Genomic DNA, 15262 nt, shown 5'->3' with positions numbered 1-15262 from the left:
AGGGTTGAGATAAGGACAGGGAGATCACTCAACACTTATTGTCACAGGCAAAACACAGTCCGCATAGGGAGATCAGTATCATTTATTGCCCATTATTTTCAGGCCAGAACAGTGAGAAACTAAAAACAAGCTACAATATGACCCAGGAGCAAACTGCTCCAGCACGGGTCCCCACGGATGGGCAGCAGCTCCCCCCAGACCCCCTGCTCCTGCGTGGGCTCCTCTCCACGGGCTGCAGCTCCGGCCCGGGGCCTGCTCCTGCGGGGGCTCTCCATGGGCCGCAGCCTCCCCCAGGCCACATCCACCTGCTCCACCAGGGGCTCCTCCACCCATGGGGGGGCTGCAGCGTGGAGATCTGCTCCGTGTGGGACCCATGGGCTGCAGGGGGACAGCCTGCTCCACCAGAGACCTCTCCACAGGCTGCAGGGGAACTGCTGCTGCCTGCCTGGAGCACCTCCTGCCCTCCTGCTGCATCAACCTTGGTGCTTGCAGGGCTGCTCCTCACTCCTCACCCTCCCAGCTGCTGTTGTGCAGCAGTTCTTTTTCCCCTTCTTAAATCTGCTCTCACAGAGGTGCAAACAACATTGTTCATTGGTTTGGCTCTGGCCTCTGGTCCCTTTGGAGCCAACTGAAACTGGCCCTTATCTAACATGGGGCAGCTGCTGCATTCTTCTCACAGGGGCCACTTCTGCAGCCCCCCTGCTACCAAAACCATGCCACATAAACCCCACACATATTTGTACATATTATATCTTTTTATTCCTTCATCCCATAGAATCATAGAATGGGGCATGGGTCAGAAAAGACCTCAAAGATCATCTAGTTCCACCCCCCTGCCATGAGCAGGGATGCCACCCACTAGATCAGGTTGCCCAGGGCCCCGTCTCAGTTCCTTTCAACAGCCTCTATAAAAGTAGCATTTACATTTGCAGAAATAACCACTTTAAAACATAGAGCAGACACACCCACTTTATCTGACTTAACAGGGATATTCCCTTCTTCAACCAAATTTCTAAAATGATTTTAAAATATTTTCTGCATTTATCTAGCTTTTGGGCTCATCCATGTTTATAAGGGAATGCCAGGGTTTTTTTTCTATCTTACTGTAGCTTTGAAAGGAATGGAGTACGTCAGCTTCTGCTAGCCTTTTGAAGGGAGGAAAGGCTGTCACTGAATTTTATTGCTCTGGGCCTTATGGAAATACAACTTTAAAGGAGAAATGTAAACATTTGTCAGCAAAAGTGATTAGGCATTTCCTAGTCAAACATTAGAGTCTAAAGAATAAACAATAGTGCCAACTGGAAACGCGAATAAATGGTGAAGGAAGAGGCACTTAAAATTGTTCAGCAAATTTACTTTGAAAATAGTTTTGCAATTTACCACTCATTGATTTTACTACATGTTGCTGACTTGCTCGCATACACTATTTACATATACAGAGCTTTTGTGTGCACAAATGTAAGCATGATAGCCCAGAGGAAACTTTGTAGAGGAATTGGGACTGAAATCATTGGAGGAAATATATTGCCAAGGGATTTGTTACCTAATGTCTCTTCTTTTTAAATTGAGAAAGGAATGTTTTCTTTTAAGGAGAAAGTTTGGTTGAATGTTGACAAAAGTCTGGAGTGTATTATACAGAGAGTGGACAAACTTCTCCAGAAAGAGCGATTGCAAAGTGACAGCTGTGAAGATGTTTTCCAGTGCGACATCAGCTGTACTAGTAAGAAAGGTAATCGTGACACTCGTGCCTACTGGATAAATCCAGAAGATTTAAATGAGAGCTCATCATCCTCACCACCACCATCATCATCCTCACCACCACCATCATCCACACCATCCTGTGCATGCCATTCTCTCACAAAGACAAGTGCGTATGCCAGACACTGCTTCTCACTGCTGCTCTCTCGCTGTGCTCTGGCATCGTTCCTACGCCTCTGTTACATCCTTCCATGTGTTTTTAGTTCGGTGGTGTTGTTAGGCACTGACATCAGGCAGAGAGGGCTGGTGGCGTACATGGAGCTGCTAAGCCTGTAACTTGCTTTGAAATTGTGATCCCACTGAAATCATCGCTAAATCTCCTACTGATGACAGTGACATTTGGGTGTCTTAAGCTAGTAAAGCAGAGGTTTGGGTTAGCGTGTGTAGCTTTCCTCTTGGCTTCAGCTTCTTTGCAGCAATCCAAGCTTAAAATGGTGAACCTCTATAAAAGATTGAGGAAAACATGGGAGAAGTGCAAATACTACTGCAACATGAATCGTCCCAACAGCCAAAGTGTAGGAGGGGAGCCGAGTAGTCCCATTTAGACTGAACTCAACTTGCATGAACCTACTGGAGTTTAATCTAAATTACCAAAAGCTGTAGCACTGAAGGACTCTATTAATTAGACTTCATGTAGCTGGAAAGTAAGAATTGACAGTGCAAGTTCTCAGCAGAATAATCCTAACAAAAATTGAGGTAAAGTGGATGCTATATTGAAAGAAGTTGCATATTACCATGAATATGCGAATGAGAGAGACTCTTATCAGTTTAAGGCAGCCTTGCATTAAATTTCAAAATTATTTCATTCATATATGTACTTCTTTGACTTACTCTCACATTCATTACACGTGGTCACTATGATATGACCACTTAATAGAGCAGGTATGCCAAATTAAGCTCTAGCAAGATTGGTTCGTGTTTTCATTTCCTTCTGTTTTGTCTTACGTTTGATGGCCCTTTGTCCCTCAGTGTCTGTCTGTGACTTCACGTCCATTCCATTGGTAATGTTGCAGAAAAGTTAGAAGGCAATACCTTTAAGAAAAAGAAAACAAGAAGAAAGTTAAAATAAATGTTTAAGTATCTTTGTAAAGCTCTTTTTACATGTTAATGTATGTTTTGCTTAGTATTTTAAATGACCATATTTTTCTAGATTAGTCTGACATTTTTGTGTATTATAAAGGAGAGCATAATAGGAGAGTTGGCTCTTGTTTCAGAATGTGTTCTCTATTAATCTTTGACTAAATTTGTTCTAGCAGTTTGATACCTTTAAATGCTTTTATTTGCTGGCTAGTTTATATGAAGTTTTATATGTATTTATATAAAAGTTTTATCGGTACCTTATATCAATGATTACCACTTTTTCATTGTTAATATTAAAAAAAAAAAAAAAAAAAAAAAGAAGGAAATATCTGTTGTGGGTGATATCAGAAGCTTTTCCCAAGTCAATTCTATGTTGAAAGCAGAATAATCATTTTCTTTCCATTTACTCAACATTTACAGTTGGTCTTACATCTATTCAGGATCCTGACACCTATGCAATATAAAAGTGGAATTGGCTGCATTTACCTACCAAAGGTTTCCTTTGTGCCAAAAGTTTCTGTAACCTTTCCCTTCTGTGCCTCCAAAATGGGGGAAAAAATCTTCCCATTTAATCCACAGAACCTGGGAAAGGCAAATTAAGTCAAAAAGTGCATCAGACTTTAAAGCTAAGGGGCTTGGTGCTGTTTCCCAGTGCTACCAAAGCATAAGGGCTAAACCTAAAGTCTGACTGTTGAGTGAATGTAAAAAATCCTGGAGAGGGAATCCTGTTTCTTAGGTACCTGGTCTTAATGAGGAATTCAAATTGTAAATGGGAAGTTTACTGTAAGGCCAGAGGGAGCCAAGTTCTCGATCACATTCTCATCAGATTTTGTTCCTAGTCAATAGTCAGTATTTTTGACAGAGGAACAGGTTCCTATGAAATAATAAATAAATAAAGTTTTGCATTGACTCCACACCAAACCTGGCCTCTAATTCCCTTTCTGTGTCACTTTCGACAACTGATCACAGGAAAAATTGAGAGACAAAGAAGATCCTTTCTCTAAGTTTAGAAACAGAAAATTTTAAAGCTTTTCCTTCTCATATATTTAAAGAACTATCACTTTTTTGTTAGCAATTCTGAGTTTTGAATAAATGACACTGAGCAGATAGCAGCCAGAATTTATTTTTTTTAAACAATGTAAAAAACAACAAATCAAGATAGAACTGATAGAGACCAGGATGTTATTGTAATACTCTAGATTGTCTCTCTATAAATGGATGATTGTAAAAGAAAATGCTGCCTGAAATAGTAGAAAGAAGAGTTAAGGGATTTTGTTTGTTTTGTTTGCATATTTTTTCTTAATTTATTTTTTTATTTAGAGATATAGGTATTCATTACTTAAATTGCATGGGATCAGATAGCATCTTTAATGAATATAAGTTTTAATTTACTGAGAGGTTATCCCAAATTGTATAGGACAGCTGATTGCATACATAATGCATACATAATGCATACAATTGAATGTGATATATCTGTTGTTATTTTGGAATTTATAATTCATTGGGTAGTGAATCTAGATATAAACAATAACATAAATAATAGATATAACATAATAACATAAATAATAGATATAAACAATAAATCTTGCTACTTTAATAAACTACTTCTTGTGAATGCAGGGATATACAGGCTATATATTACCCTTTTACTGTTTGCATTGCACTGTAGTGTTTTTTTTACCTGAGAGCCTGTTCTTCCCACTGAAGTGAGTGTGACACACTCACAGGCTTCACTGGTGAGGTTTCAGCCCTCAATATACAATCTAATTTTTGTGTTACCTTTCTTAGAAATCGTATAACAGAGATGTGTCTCAAATAGCATGGTAACAATTCTCTATTACTCTTGCAGTGTGGGTGCCTTAACACCTTTTTCTGTTAAGTGCATTGAATTTACTGCTAGTCTTTTGCTGTTCTGTTTAGCAGCCTTTCAGCCAGCTTATTTTGTAATTGCACTAGACCAGTGGTTCTCAAATTGTGCCCTGTGGATCTCTGGGGATTGGCAGTGCACTCGCTGGTAATCCACAGAGAGCTCCTGAGCTAGCAGGTACTGGCTTTCCTCCGAGTCCCCATCCTCGGGTCTCTCTGAGCAGAAACAGTGGAGTGGAGGAGGCAGCCCGAGCCCTCGGGGCCCACAGGTATCTGCTGAGCTCCTGTTCACCCAGTGAAAGTGTTTGAGAACCCTGGCATTGAGCATTTGAGTTGCTTATGTTGAGACTGTGTTGCTGCTCCTTAATCATGCATGTTGCCCCTCCATTTCTGTGCAGATTGCAGCCCCGCTCCGGAAGAATCTGGCCCAGGTATGTGCGTTCATGGCTTCTGCTTCTTCCGAAAATTGCAAGTTTTTGTTCATAATTTACAACTGAACAACTGCCTTGCTGTTAAGAATGACCATTTTCAAATGGTAATGCTCTGCAATATCACACGGCCTACCTAAAGATAGTGAGAAGCGATTATTTACCCATATAATAGTGCAAGCAGGTATCTGGTAACTTCTCAAGTGTGGGAGAACACTTGTTAATGGTCACTTTGGTTTCTCCAGTTGACATGTTTTAGAAAACTAATGTGGGTGACAATGATTTTCCATATGTCACTGAAGTCCGTGAAGGTCTGATCTTAAGGATCTTTCAGACACGTCCTTTCACATGTGCTGTTGAGCTTGCCTTTCTGAATGAGAACTCAAACAGAACATGGAGCCATCAAGAAGAGCAATGGTACAAACCTATCAGTATCAGGCACTGCAAATTTAACGTTTCAGAATACAGAATTTAGAAGATTTTCCTCATGCCTTTAGTCTTCTTTCCTCTCATTGTGCTTCTGCACACTGGTGTTACAGTTACAAGGTCTCCCAGCTGGATGGCTGTAATTTCTCCCATTTCAGAGAGGCTTAAGTTGAGTTCAGTGAAGGTTCAGTCGTTGACCTGTTACAGCGTGGGCTCCTGGGTTTAGTGAAACCCATGGGAAATAAAGCGCCTGTGCAGGTGTGATTTTCATCCTCAGACAGCCTATAATGAATAAAACTCATTATGCACTAACTTTTAGTTCTTGGAACATCCTTTTAGTTTTCACAAAATAGGAATGTGGTACATAAATGAATACGGAGTTATTTTTAAGATTAAAAGGGCTCAGGTTACCCCAGCTGGGTACCCAGATGTACCCAAAACTGCACCTTAAACATAAGTGGCTGAGGCTGCAGTGCAGTGAAGCACTTCATGCTTGCTTCCCTCTGAAGTCAAATGTGACATGACTGTGCTCAAGTGAGTTGTCAATTACTCTTTGCTGGATTAGGGCTAATCAATTCATTAAATAAGTAAGCAATGTATTAAATAAATATTTCACTATTCTTTGCATAGGTGAGTCCTTGCAAGCCTGACCTAAATCTAAGGGCAACTGCAGGTTCCCAGTCCTTTGATTTAGAGATGATGGTTGTTTGTTTGTTTGTTTTTATTATGAAAAGACTCAAGATATCTTTGCAAGGCTCCGGAGGCCAGTTACTTTAATAACATTATTGTTATTCTGGGGAAGAGAGACTCTTAGGGGTGGAAGAAAGCAAAAACTTTTCCCACCTGCTTTAGATATTTGCTTTATACAGACTTATGTATTAGGATTTCTTATCACATCAACATTACTTATCCCTTTCCTTTGGACAGTGTATAGTCAGTGAACTTCCAATATGTGACTTTGTAGACTTTCCCAGCAGCCCTCTTATTTTATTTATTTATTTATTTATTTTTATAATGCCACATTTCAAAGTGTACATGGAGGTATGACTTCTATCAGCAGTGGTCGTAGGAAAAACAGCAAAGATTTACAGGGTCACATCTGGCCCTTATTTACTGGGCAGAATTTAGTTATAGCTGCCTGAGTGGAGACTGCAAGATTTCTCTTTAATGTACAGTAAAAAACACCTGAAGTAAATGACAGGCTTCTTGTCAGATTGCCTATTGCCAGTTTTGAGACAAAATAGCTTTTAGCATGAAGTAGAAACTTCTGATTAAGAAGTGGGGTTTGTGTTCAGGAGATACCAACAGCTAGCTTGGGGTAGATCTCTGTCTGTTTTAAATCTATAACAGCTTGTTGAATCTTCATCGTTTCAGGCCTGTTGCCAAATCATTCTACATATGGATCTGCACAAGGGAGTGTATAAATAGTTTTAAAATGGTCATAAGAACATAAGAGCGGATCTCAGAATGGATTTCACATTAGAATTAGTGCCTCGTGGTGTTTAAAGGTGACATTGATTGATTGGATAGAAAATGTTCTTTCAATAATGGAAGTTTTGTGAGGTGAATTATGAGCAATAGACTGAAGAAAGTTGGAAGAATCCAAGTGGGCACTTACAGTCCTTTCAAATTTATTTAAATGCTGTCAATGAAATATTTCAACCTGATTTGAGGCTGTGAGTATAATTCTTTCTATTCTTGTTTACTGTTCATGGCAGCTACCACTGACAAAGCAATTAAAAGCAACACGTGACACCTCTGTGAAGCAGTGTTTAGAATTTTGTAGACTGATAAGGACTTATTTTTTTCATGGCCAGTATCTGAAACCAAGAAATGGATGATTTCTGCTCATTCCCTTAGATGAGCCATTGCATTGCATGTGAGTGCTGGGAGAAGAAAGCATCTAAAGATTGCTTTCTCTTCAGGCATGCAGTATACCACCAGTATACTTTGTGATTGCCACAGATAAACTTATCTTTCGAATGAAGTGCTGCCAGGCATGCTACAATTTTAAAGCTCCACTGAGTTAATAACTACATGCATGCATGTATATCCAGGCAATGGAATGATGATGTGCTAGATGATCTTTTCAGTTCCTTCTGTAAGTCTTACACATTTATACAAAAGCTCTTAACTGTATTAAGAGAAATGCTCTATTAGTATCATCTGTACTTTGCTTTATAATTATTTACAGGCCAATGCTACGGTGTCTGTTTTATTTTGAGAGAAGAACTGTTAATAGAATAGAAAAGCTGTAATTCCTTACCTGCTCTTTTGATGTTTCCTGCTTTCTTTGTGGCAGTGGAGCAGAGCCAAATAACTTCCCCTTTGTGTAGTTTGTAGGTATTGCTGTGCAGTTTATCTACCACATAACAAAGGGGATAGTTCTGTTAATCTTGCCAGTTATGTTTTTGTTGGCCAGTTTCCAAAGTTCCCTTTGTGGCTGGTTATAAAAAAAAAATATAAATATATATATATGTATATATATATTACTAGCTCTTAGTCCAGTTGTTGAGTCAAAATCACAAATAACTTCCTTTCAGGGGCTTGAACTGAATCCATTCATGAAGGTTTTGATCTGTACATGGCCTTGTTTGTACAACCTACCAGGCTGGGGTCACACATCTGCTGTTTGTGGTGCTTTTAAAATATAAAATGTAGTGTCCTTTGCTTTAAAAAGAGACATGTTCTTCTCTTTCAGTGTTCTTTACACTAAAAAGAGAAAAAATTCCATTCTATTTTCTTTTTATATTGCAGAGAGAATGGATTTTCATACAGTATCTGAGTAATATTTCATACAGTCATGGAAGTAGGTTTTTAAAATTTGTAGTTGATTGAGACAAAAGGTGAAAGAAGGAAAGAAAAGAAACTGAGCCTCTTGGATATTTTAAGGCAGAGCAGTCCCTTCAGGGAGAATGAATGGCACAGAGTTTGGGGTACTAAAATAAGAGTTGGCAACCCAATTTCATTTCTTTGCTTCCTGTGTAGGACCTTGAGCAGAGTCACTCTGGGACGTATTTCATGTGTTTCAGTGCAAGTCAAGCTCATAAATACTTCAAGGATCTGGCTAGCTCCCATCTAAGTTACTGTTCTTGGTATTTCTTGCTAGCTAGCTGTAGGCCTTCAAAGCCTCCCAACAGACAGGGCACGTGTAAAAGAGTACCTACACAAGTTTTCACCTCTTTACTTTATTGCTCCTTTGCTGCAAAGTGAGAGAAGCATTGTCTTACCTGACTGAAGATAAATATCTTTAAAATGGTGAGGCAATTGATTGATACACCTGAGTCCACAAAAGGTTCAAAGGCAGAAATATCTGGGAGAAGTCTCATTCTTAGAAATGGCCAAGCAGATGTCCACATCTGTTATGTGATGGGCTTCGTACTGTCTGTCAATGAATGCACTGTGAAAGGGTGTGTATGAACATGTACACACAGCTATATATGCTTGTGTGTATAGATATTCATCTTTCTGTTATGCTTTCCAAATCAGCTATTGTATGGCCCGTTCTGTGGGCACAAATCTGGGAGCTATTACATGGCCGGGAAAGTCATAACAGCCTTGGAGAGTGAAATTCTCCATGTTTTCCCTGTGCAATATCCACTCTGTAAGATTAATTATTAACAATCAGGGAGTAGCCAGCCAGCTAAAATAAAATGAGCGCCACATGTGGATTATCAACAACTTTTACTTGCAATGGGAAGTTTCTTCTTAATGTATGTTGTGTTATTTTTGTTTCAAATAAAGTACTTACAGTGCTGTTAATTTTTTTCTTTCAACCAGGTGAATGGAGCGAAGCTCTTTATCCCTTGCTGACAACACTCACAGACTGCGTGGCCATGATGAGTGACAAGGCAAAGAAAGCCATGGTCTTTTTATTAATGCAGGACAGTGCCCCGACAATAGGGCTCTGCCTGAGTCTTCAGTATCGCAGGGATGTTGTCTTCTGCCAAACTGTAAGCAAGCAAATTTGCAGGATTTGATTACACTAGGACATGTGCTGGGTTTTTATGAAATATGAAAGATGGGTATTTTCGGAATTTTTCAGATCTGTTCTTAATGCTGTGATCTCCTCTCACAGACTGTACTATCCCCTCCTTATTTGTCACTTACATGCATTTGGCAATATAAAACTTAAATGTTCCCTGGGATATATATTCCCAATTTCAAAACAGATTGTGACAGAAATACTGAAAATTCTCCTGTGTACAGAAACAACCTTTGTCATCCAGTGCCACTAAACTAAAACCAAAAGTAAGATGTGAAAGAGCTTTAAAAAAAATCCCATGAACTGCAAGTACTCCTTTGGTTACCTTCTGTTGTTTTCAGCATCAAGAAAACCAATAGGACCAGCAGTACTTAAGGAGGAGAGAAGTGGGGAGGAATGAGTGCTGAGGTTTCTCTAAAAGTTCTGTTACTGGGCCCGCTGGGGTCTCTTTTGTGTCAGTCACTGACTAGCAGATGTCTGTAATAAAAAACCTTCCACACCTCATCTGCCCACTACACTTCTGCAGTGTGTCTACTCCCTGTGAGATTAATATCTCCTTCATTTATTTCAAACAGCCTATCTCTTGGACATTGTTTGGTAGGGTTGTTGTTGGCCCAAAATATAATATCTCGTAGAGATAAGTTCAGAGAATCTTCCTACACAAAGCCCACTTCATAACACAGCTTTTTTTTTTTTTAACTCAATGCTTTGAATACGTTTACTCATCATAAATATAACTTCAGTCACTTCTGTTTAATTCTGGAAGTCATATATATGTGTACATCACATCTGGAAGTCACTGTGGAAATTCCTTTTTTAACAGAAAGAGTGAATTAAAAAGAGTACTGGTTTTAGATCTTAGTACTAGATCAGTCCAAGGGCCTTGTGTAGAATATCTCATAGCACTACAGAGTTTGAATCTTCGCATAATGTGAACAGACATCACATTTTTAAGCTTTCTTAAAATATCATTTTAAAAAATCATTTATTCATACTTTCAATATTTGTGGCTTCGAGCTGGTAGTATTGCTTTTCCATCTGTAACTAAAGCAATTCTCCAAGGAGACTCTTTTGTAATTCATAAGTTGTAGATTCCAATGCAAGTGGTCGTGTCAAGAAAACAAATAGCAGCAAGTCCACCTTGGAAGAGCTTGTGAGATGAAGGCAGTGTGCCCTAAATCAGTTTTTATGAGTGTTTTGATTTTTGTTGGTTGGCTGTCTCTCTTTAGCTGCAAAGAGTGTCATTTAAGGTAAAAGAGCATCAGTCTGACAGATTTTATGGCACCTCTTTCTTATGTGCAGTGTTGTTTCCATTTGGGGCTGAAGAGCCTTTTTTGTCTTTGTTTTCTCTCCCACAGCTGACAGCTCTCATTTGTGGATTCATTATCAAGCTGAGGAACTGCCTGCATGATGATGGATTTCTAAGACAACTTTACACCATTGGCTTGCTGGCGCAGTTTGAGAGCCTGCTGAGCACTTATGGTAAAGGCACAGGGCAAATGGGAGATAGCAGCTGTTGAGTCAGCAAATTCTGCTTTAAATTGGCTACAGCAGAACATGAGTGGTTGGTACAATCTGCAGCTCAGCTACACAATGGTTTTGAAAATTGAAATGCAAACCCAGATTATGTATGGGGTATGTAATTTGCTAACTACTCCGAATTCTTCACTTTTAATTGAATTACTTCTAAAAAACAAAATGAACTTGCCTTATGACATACTAAGGCCAACACTTAAAAAAATCATTTTGATTATTTTTAAAACAAAGAAATGGAGCAAAATACCAGTAAGCTGGGATAAACTGTGCACAAAATATGCTTTTTGAATATTTGTAATTTTTCTTTGTAATTTTCTCTTGTAATCCTACAGTACAATGTGAGGTTGAAGAGAGAATACAAAAAGGGAAAGTACTTCACGAGTACTGTTCTTGTGTCAGAATAGCCATCTGGATTCTAGTTAGGGAATACTTTACTGAGCAAATCTGGAATACCTTGTAAGGTGCTGCAGTACAGTATGCCAAAAACAGATTTCCAACCCAAAGGATGGCATGTCTGTGACAATGCAGGGAAGATCTTACTAGCTTTGTCTAAATAAGAAAATAAGTGTGCAGTCTGCATGAAGGATGGTAGCCTGGACTGTGCTAAATAACTGGTGTTTTCTAACCTTGGTAGACTCATAAAGTCAATCATGCCATCATCTGCAGTCTGTAGACCACAGCGAAGGCATGGACTCCCTAGCTTCTGCGTCCACAGAATTCATGAGATCTGTGACCTATAGCCTTGATCAAATCGATAAAGGGAAAGTACATAACAACTAGTGATTACAATTCACTTTTTCCTCCTTGATTTAGGTGAGGAGCTGGCAATGCTGGAGGACATGAGTTTGGGAATCATGGACTTGAGGAATGTAACCTTTAAAGTAACTCAGGCAACATCAAGTACATCTACTGACATGCTGCCAGTCATCACTGGAAATCGGTAAGAAAAAATGGGGACGGCAGAAAGTGGGGTGGGACTGCAGAAGGGCAAAGTGCTGATACTACGCTTGAAATTCAAATGAATAAGAAACTTAGAAACCAAGAAACCATGCTGTTGTTTTTTTTTGTTTGTTTGTTTGTTTTTGTTTTTGTTTTTTTTTTTCCCCTCAAAACTTTAGAGAAATGTTATGAAGCTGATTTACCATCTTAAGCACTTGTGCTGTTGTAGATTTCAGACTGACTTTTGAGGCTGATCTTGTCTGAAATTCACTGGTGTTGATAAGTTAGTCCGTGCTTTACTGGATGCCATTGACTAATGAGTCACCATTAGCACAGTAGGGCATGAAATGTGTGTCAGGCAGTTGATGGGCTGCTGTTGAGGCCTACTTAGGGTCAGTTTCTAAACTATCATGGCCAAAGTGGATTTAACATATAGATGCTTGTGAAACACTAGACTGCTTCTCGTATTGGCCACTTGTCTAAAAAGAGCTATTTTCAAGTTTGAGCTTGTAAGCATTTTTTTTTATAAAAAAAAAAGTCTCTCTCAAGTAACAAACATCCACATAACAAACATCCTGAGAGTGATCTGCTGCAGCTTTATTGTGATGGGAAGCTTTTACAACAGTCTCGCTTCCATCAGGCTGCTCAACCTGCTTATCAGCTGCCCTCACACTGGCTTCTGAGGGGATGCTGATGGGGGCCTGCAGGAGAGCTCTTGCTCAGAGGAAGCCAGTTCACAGGAATGAATGGATGTGAGGACAGTTGCCTCACGGAAATTGGTGTTTTAATATTTCTGTGTTTTAGAGTCTTTAGAGTCTTTTAGTTTTGAATCTGATTTCTGGGGGAAATAAGGCTTACTTGATTACAGTTTGGTGTGACGAGCTCCACTGAAGCTCTGCCCAGCTTCACCCACATATGAAAAGCAGCTAGCATTCTCTAAGATAAGGACTTTAAGAGAAACTTAATTAAGTTTAGGTTAACATGCAATGAAAAGTGCACTAGCTGAAGGAGGACTGCAGCACAATCATAACAGAAATTGCTGAGACCTTTGGGAATGGCAGTTGACATTAAAATCATGTTCCAAGAAGATTTTTAGTTACAACTTGCTGTCAGACATAGGACACAAATCAGTAGGAAACTAGTCTCCACTAGATTCAGGCCTTGCTTATTATTTTGCTTTAGAGATTTTATCATAGGAAGAGAATAAAAAAATGTGCTTATTTATTTTGGTGCAAACTATTGGAAGCTTTACAGTAAGAGGTGAAAATAGGCTTTTTGCTTTCAAACACACCCCAGGATTTGTACCTCCATCCAACATAAATGTGGGACAGGGCAATTCTGATTACCTTGTACACTTCCCAGAGCTCTTCTGCTATACTTGAAAGTTTATGCTGCACTTGAGAGTGCTGCTGACAGCGTCTTGTGAGCAGATAAATGATCATAGGAATGCTGCACTGCAAGGACTTGAACTTGGACTGCTGCTGTTAGGTTAGTGCACAGCACTCAAATCACAGTCACTTTTTTCCTTGCAATCCCTCAGCCTATAGCAGATGGAAGGTAATGTGACTTACCTGAGTCTGCTCTTACGTTGTGTGTAAAGGTAAGTTGCAGTACCTCACATTTACCAGGAGATGAAGTATACACAGTGCTCTTTGCTGTAGCTCAGCAGACCCAAGGTAACCTGGTGTGTAGCAAGAACAGGCTTCTAGGTCTGAATCACAAGGTTCCACATCAGGGCTTTTGTTAGCTCCCCCTTCAACTTATACTCGGGTCACTCCTATCATTGTCTCTGTCCACCTATGAAATGTCAGCACTACTTACCATATCCAAAAATGTATCCTTCTTTGCACAGGCATCATCACCAGCCTCTATTACTTTAAAATCAAAGACACTTTACTCTTGATGAGACAGAGACAAGACAAAAATTGACTTTTTTAACCAAACTTGTACGAGAGCTGCAGTATTAATGAGAAGAGCAAAATCAGCTTTTGTCAATTTGAGGTAGAATAGCTTGTCTGACTAGGACCAAGCTGTAGCAGTTCTTTTAAGTCCTCAGCTTTTACCAATTCTTATTTTTTTAATAATTGGATTACATTCTGGATGTTAGCCCATTCTCAGAATGTTGCTTTTTGATCTGTATGTCTAATATCTGTTTCTTTACCCGCAGTGATGGATTTAATGTGAGGATCCCTTTGCCAAGCGCCTTGTTTGATTTACTGCCGCGAGAGATTCAAAGTGGCATGTTACTGAGGGTTCAGCCTGTTCTTTTCAACGTGGGGATCAATGAGCAGCAAACCCTAGCAGAGAAGTAGGTATTCATTCATGCAAGCTTGCCCTTAATGGCAGTTCACCATTCTCTTCTGATGGTAGTATCTCTCTGTCTCTCTGTGGCATTATACTGTTGCATTATTAACAGCAATTTGGTTTCTCCTCCAATACAAAAACAAGGGAACATTAAATAAATGAAGCTGGCAAATTCAAAACAAACAAAAGGAGATACTTCACATGACACAAGGCTGTGGAGCTCCTTACCTCATGGGTTTGTGTCTAGTACAAGTTCAGAAGTGGACTTACAGAAGAGGAGATGTATCACGGGCTGTTTAACACAGACGTGCTGCTTGTGACCTGAAAGCTCTGTGAGCAGTGAATCAGTAGAGGCTGAGATTATTCTGAGTATCATTGTGTATTTACCTTTGTGCTTTTGCATTCTTCTTTAGACTTCCTCTTCTGGAGGAAAACTGTCAAAAAACAGGATATTGGGCTAGATGGACCTCTGTTTTAATGTATTGTTGCAGGTTTTACATAATGCAGCACCGCTCTAGTGAAGCTGAACAATGTAATTACATAACAGTTTTTGTAAGGGAAACTTCAGTTCTGGAATAGCCACCAGAGCTTCTCTTTGTTATGGCCATATCTGTAAGGAGTACATTGACAGATCCTGCTTTAATGGAGAACTGGGTGAAGCCAGGCACAGGCATATTGTATCAGCAGGAGTGTGCAGGCAAATAGAAAAATCTAACTATGGCATTCCAGCAGTTGCTTTTGCCTGCAAAGGGAGCTTGAGATGACTAGTGTAGTTGTAGATTTGAACACCATGTGCATGTTTATATGTATGTGTGTATAAATGTATGTACATATACATTCATACATATATGTATATATAGTTAGGTGAGCTGAATCACAGTATTGATGATTATTTATTACATTCACATTTTATCACTCTTGGATCCATACTTCTCATTCA

At 39.4% G+C, this 15262-nt stretch overlaps 1 protein-coding gene across 13 annotated transcripts in view; it reads left to right on the top strand.

Moving 5' to 3' along the window:
* The window catches only part of INPP4A (inositol polyphosphate-4-phosphatase type I A), a 110627-nt gene that overhangs the window by 81906 nt on the left and 13459 nt on the right, over positions 1–15262 (top strand). For 6 of the 13 annotated variants that reach the window (XM_032183137.1, XM_032183130.1, XM_032183147.1 and 3 more), the window contains 6 exons: positions 1591–1729; positions 5103–5135; positions 9339–9511; positions 10902–11025; positions 11893–12019; positions 14186–14326. In XM_032183137.1, the coding sequence (XP_032039028.1) occupies positions 1591–1729; positions 5103–5135; positions 9339–9511; positions 10902–11025; positions 11893–12019; positions 14186–14326 (737 nt within the window). Of the gene's footprint in view, positions 1–1590; positions 1868–5102; positions 5136–9338; positions 9512–10901; positions 11026–11892; positions 12020–14185; positions 14327–15262 lie in introns of all 13 variants that reach the window. The other 7 variants (XM_032183085.1, XM_032183091.1, XM_032183066.1 and 4 more) reach the window with 2 other exon arrangements.

The sequence above is a fragment of the Aythya fuligula genome, chromosome 1, assembly GCF_009819795.1.
Source record: "Aythya fuligula isolate bAytFul2 chromosome 1, bAytFul2.pri, whole genome shotgun sequence".
Classification (NCBI taxonomy): Eukaryota; Metazoa; Chordata; class Aves; order Anseriformes; family Anatidae; genus Aythya; species Aythya fuligula.
Note: the sequence above shows the minus strand (reverse complement) of the source record. Positions and strands in the feature narration are given on the sequence as shown.